This window comes from Volvox carteri, assembly GCF_000143455.1.
Source record: "Volvox carteri f. nagariensis unplaced genomic scaffold VOLCAscaffold_12, whole genome shotgun sequence".
Classification (NCBI taxonomy): Eukaryota; Viridiplantae; Chlorophyta; class Chlorophyceae; order Chlamydomonadales; family Volvocaceae; genus Volvox; species Volvox carteri.
Window position 1 is genome coordinate 1,645,838 of NW_003307555.1, and position 4,440 is coordinate 1,650,277.

General features: G+C 54.9%; 1 protein-coding gene across 1 annotated transcript in view; it reads right to left on the bottom strand.

The window, feature by feature from the left end:
• Positions 1-1,705: 1,705 nt before the first annotated feature.
• The window catches only part of VOLCADRAFT_89425 (uncharacterized protein), a gene marked incomplete at both ends in the record, with an annotated part of 47,221 nt that continues 44,486 nt past the window's right edge, over positions 1,706-4,440 (bottom strand). The window contains 2 exons of the mRNA XM_002949041.1: positions 1,706-1,762; positions 2,428-2,520. Coding sequence (XP_002949087.1) covers positions 1,706-1,762; positions 2,428-2,520 — 150 coding nt within the window. The remainder of the gene's footprint in view (positions 1,763-2,427; positions 2,521-4,440) is intronic.

Consider the following 4,440-nt stretch of genomic DNA (forward strand, 5'->3'; position numbering starts at 1 on the left):
GGGAGAATGAAGGATGAAGCGCCGACGTCGACAGTTGTGGTGTGGGAGTAACGAGTTAGGGAGTGGGACGTGTGTGGGACGTGTTGCGGTTGACGGGCTTTGAGAGAGAGAGAGGGCGCTCTCTTCGAACCTAAACTGAAATAGGCGGGCGATGGTAGAGACCAAAGAATCAACAAGATGGATTTGAGGCAAACACACACAGCGCAGCAAGGATATCGAACTTCATTCACTACCATTTTCTAGGCGGTGCTCAGGCGCAGGGTCCCTGCCCCCTGCTGTGTACTGTGCGGCGCACAGCAGTGGTGCTGCCCAGCCCCCCGGCGGGTCCCCGGGTGGCTCCCGGTCGACACGAAGAGGGGACGAAGGTTTCAGGGAGCACGGTGTATGTACGACATCTTTATAAGTATTACAGACTGAGGAGATATTACGTATGTATCTATATATGTAAGGACTGCGGATGGCGGGAGGTCAGTCCAGCGTTCGTACCAAACACAAAGATCGCAGAGTAAGCAACGTGAACTGCGTCAAGTCAGAAGTCACAATTCTACCACCTCCGCCAAAGTGACATACTTGCTCACGAAAGGATCATGGCTGGGCGCCAGGCGCCCGGCTAGAGGCGCGCAGTGAGCATATCGGGGATGTTGCAGTACTTTGCATGAGGCTGCCGTGGAGGCCGGGAGGTTAAGAAGTCAACGGGCGTCCGGCGGGAGGAGCGGCTACACACCTCCGCACACACACATACATACATCTACATTCTGGGTGTGGGAGGCCGTGGTGATGTCCCAGGAGGCGGTGACCACCGTCGCTCGGTAGGTAGGTAGGTAGGGTGGGAGGGTTAGGTGTCAATCGCCCCCACAGCATAGGAGGACTGCATTACGAATAATAAAATTTACTTTTCGGATCATTCTGCGGTGATATGATATCATGTCTGTGCTGCTGTGAGTCGCGAGTGCACGTGGTTTTCGAATTTCGACATATAGATGGATAAGAATGGTTTGATGCATAGATAAGGTAGACCGCTCTAGACGTCGTTTTGAGCAATCCATCTTCCACGATTCGTTGAAGGAGACGGACCTTCGGCTTCATCAGAACCAATAAAGCTTCATCAGGGCGACCAGGGGACACTGTAAAACACAAAACATTTCGCCGCGTCCTTCCTCCCCAGCAATCTTAGCCACTTTCCTACATCTGTGGCGGCGGCCGCAGCGGCGGCACCCGCGCACAGCCCCCTCGCACTGTAGAGCTCTCTCGGCACACCAGTTCGTTACAAGAAGGCGATCCGCACCACCCTACCCTACCGCCCACATCCTCCTTCCACATTAGGACTTCATACCGGGGCGGGTGGCTGGTGATGTATATACATACAGATGGGTGACACCGCAACACTAACTTTAGCAGCAGGAGGGAGAGAACCACAACACAACACAGGAAAAACACGCATTTGGGTTTTCCGCTTTTCCTGCAGCTGACCGTACAACACACCGACTGCTGCCGATGAACACTCATGTACGGCATTTGAAGGACAATCTCGAGCTGTGCACGTCATAATGTCTTTTCACATCATATTCATCATAGCATACTTGCCTGAGAAGTGGTTGTTGACTTCCCGCATGCCTCCCAGCCCTCCACACAACCGACGGCCATCGCGGCAACATCATCTGGGTGGTGCCCATAGCTACTGGGAGGGAGCAGTTTGCGCAGAGCCCTAGAATTCACGCGCGCGGCTAAATGAGCCTCCTTTGGGGCTACAATGAAGGAGGACCTGAGGACGTCACGTGGAGGAGGAGGAGGGGGAGGAGGAGGGGGAGGAGGAGGATACACTGTACTGTGGCGGCGAGGGGAAACAAGCCATCACTCCGCGAGTTCTTCCCTGCTCTAAATACGACAATAACTTCGCGTAACGTACTTCGAGGGGCAAGACCAGCTAACCAGCGCACACACTAGCTGAATATCAAACAGCGGCGGACCACGGGGCGCACCGCGGTCGGTATCATCACTCGCACGCTCTCCCAGTGAATACGGACACACATACAGACATACAGAGGCACCGGGAGGTGTTACAGCACAGACATATACGTGCATCAGACATGCGCTCCTCCACGCGACCTCTATACGACCTAACACTATGGGGACTGCCGCACCCAGTAGGGAGCGGCAATCAGCTACATGAGCACTGTACTCCGCACTATACTCCGCATCATCGCCACGCCATCAGTGTCATCATGCTGTGTTGTGCCGCACACAGGCCTACGTGGACATGTATGCCCCGTGTTCACGCTGCTGGAGCAGTACCTGGTGCCGGACGCGGTGTGCGCGCAGACCGGCCTGTGCCCGCCTCCGCCGGTTGAGGGCAGTCTGGCCGACTCCCACTCCACTAGCTGGACCTGTTGGCTAATGGACGGCTGGGTGGGCAGCGCGCTGCGGCACCTGGGCCTTGGGGCCCTGCTGCCGGCGCACCACCAGCACCATGGCCACGACCAGCATGATCCCGCCGTGCAGCTGGAGCGCCAGTAGGCAGCGCTGCGGGCAGTGCGGGGTGGTTGGAGTTGCGCTGGGTGACTATTGGTCTCCATATTCTTCAAAGACGAAAAAATGATGGGCGTTAAAGACCGCCTTGGTTACTCGAGTCACTTGTAAAATGGTCGTATGGAGGAGGATTTGGAACGGGAGTCTACTTGTATTGTGACAGAGCTGGGTGGGTGATCGTTGACCGAAGCTTGGAAGTTGCGCTATTGGCGCCATTTTTAACATTCAGTGGTCGTATGGTGCATATGATCATGAAACAACGCCAACAGCACGAATGGCGTTGTGCATGGGTTGATACTATTCGCGCGAGACTACTGCACCCATGCCGAAGGCACTGCAGCCATGTACTGCCTCATGGATGGATGGATGCTTTGTACACTCTTGTGGGTGGGACGTGGATGTGAGGTTTCAGCTACGGCCTGGCGCGCCCTCCGCTTTCGTGGCGTGTTACATACAGCAGCAGCTCGATCTTCGTCAAGTCCGGTGTCAAGTGGACATTCCTCCGGTGTCGTTGCAAGTTGCTTTCAATCCGTTGTGGCGATGGTGGGTAGCGATTTTGAACACGCAGTGAGGTGAGGATTATCGGTGTCACCGGAGCGATTTGAGGTTGGGCGAATGGCTGGGCTGGTGGCGTTCAGAAACATTCAGAAAAGAATGCGTCATTTGTGCAATAGCTCTTTACAGCCTGTAAATTACAATGCATTGCAGAATGCATTCCTTGGGAGATCAAAAAGATCGATGGTTGCTGTGGGATAAGGTGATGTTGTACCCTGCACTATCTGTGGATTGTTCGTTGTGGAGAAATGGGACTAGGACACGGGCGGATTCTGCACGGGCGGATTCTGTCGTGTAGGATTGATTCCCACGTACAGACATGTTCCATTACATACAGAAATACACACAACTCCGATGAATTCAAAACAACTGAATCCTGTGTATGGAGTAAGCCAGTTTTTCTATGGCTTTGCACGGTGAGAACCTGACATGGGTGCCTTTACCAGTTCTCCACTGCCCATCCATTACCCCATTCATCGTCTCCACAGCACAGCAGCGCTCGACACCCCGCCACACGATGTTCAGCACCTCCGCCTCCCGAAACGGTGCAGGCAGTCTGTGCCACCACCTCGCCAGCTAGCTACACGCCACGGCTGCATGCCGCTGCATATGCATGGCGCAAGCCCAGCCACAAGGGACACGGACCCTGCCTGCCATCCAGCTCCAGAATGTCCATCCAAAATGTCGTTGCGGCAGTGCTCCAGTGTAGGATGGCGAGATGTCTGTATCCAATGTCTGTACATCCGCGGCCGCCGCAGAAGCAGGCCGCAGCGTCCATTGCTGCCAGATTGCTCCGTAGTGTGCAGAACTTAGTATTATCGATCATAGAATAGATATGAGGGGCCGTAAGAAGGTCAAGCCCGTGAGTCAACGTGGCATAGCAGAATGTATGACCGGTCCTTACATAGCCAAACACGCAAAAGGCAACGACTTGAACGCCGAACAGACACCAAAACAGCAAGATAAGCCTGAAATGTTTCCTGATAAAGGCGTTTGGGACGGCGGTGCTGTTGTCGGTAATGCATCGGCAATGGTGTTGCTGCCAGCGGCGACCGATGACACGGGCGCCATTACCCCCGCCTTCCATGGCGGTTGTGATCAGCATGAGCGCAAGCTGTCACCCAATCAGCTCGACAACAACGAATGCGGCGAGGCGCCCAACCCGAGCGCTCGCAGTGCCAAGCGGGCTCAGACACAGCGCATTCACGCGGATTTACTTTTTGTTCACAAACAGTGCCAGAACTATCTATGCATGTGCATGAAGAGTGCGCACATGAACGAAAACGCGCCAACGCAGTGCGTGCCTCTTGGTCTATGAGGGGAGTTGTAACTTATCGGGGGGGTCTGGGGGGGCGTAGC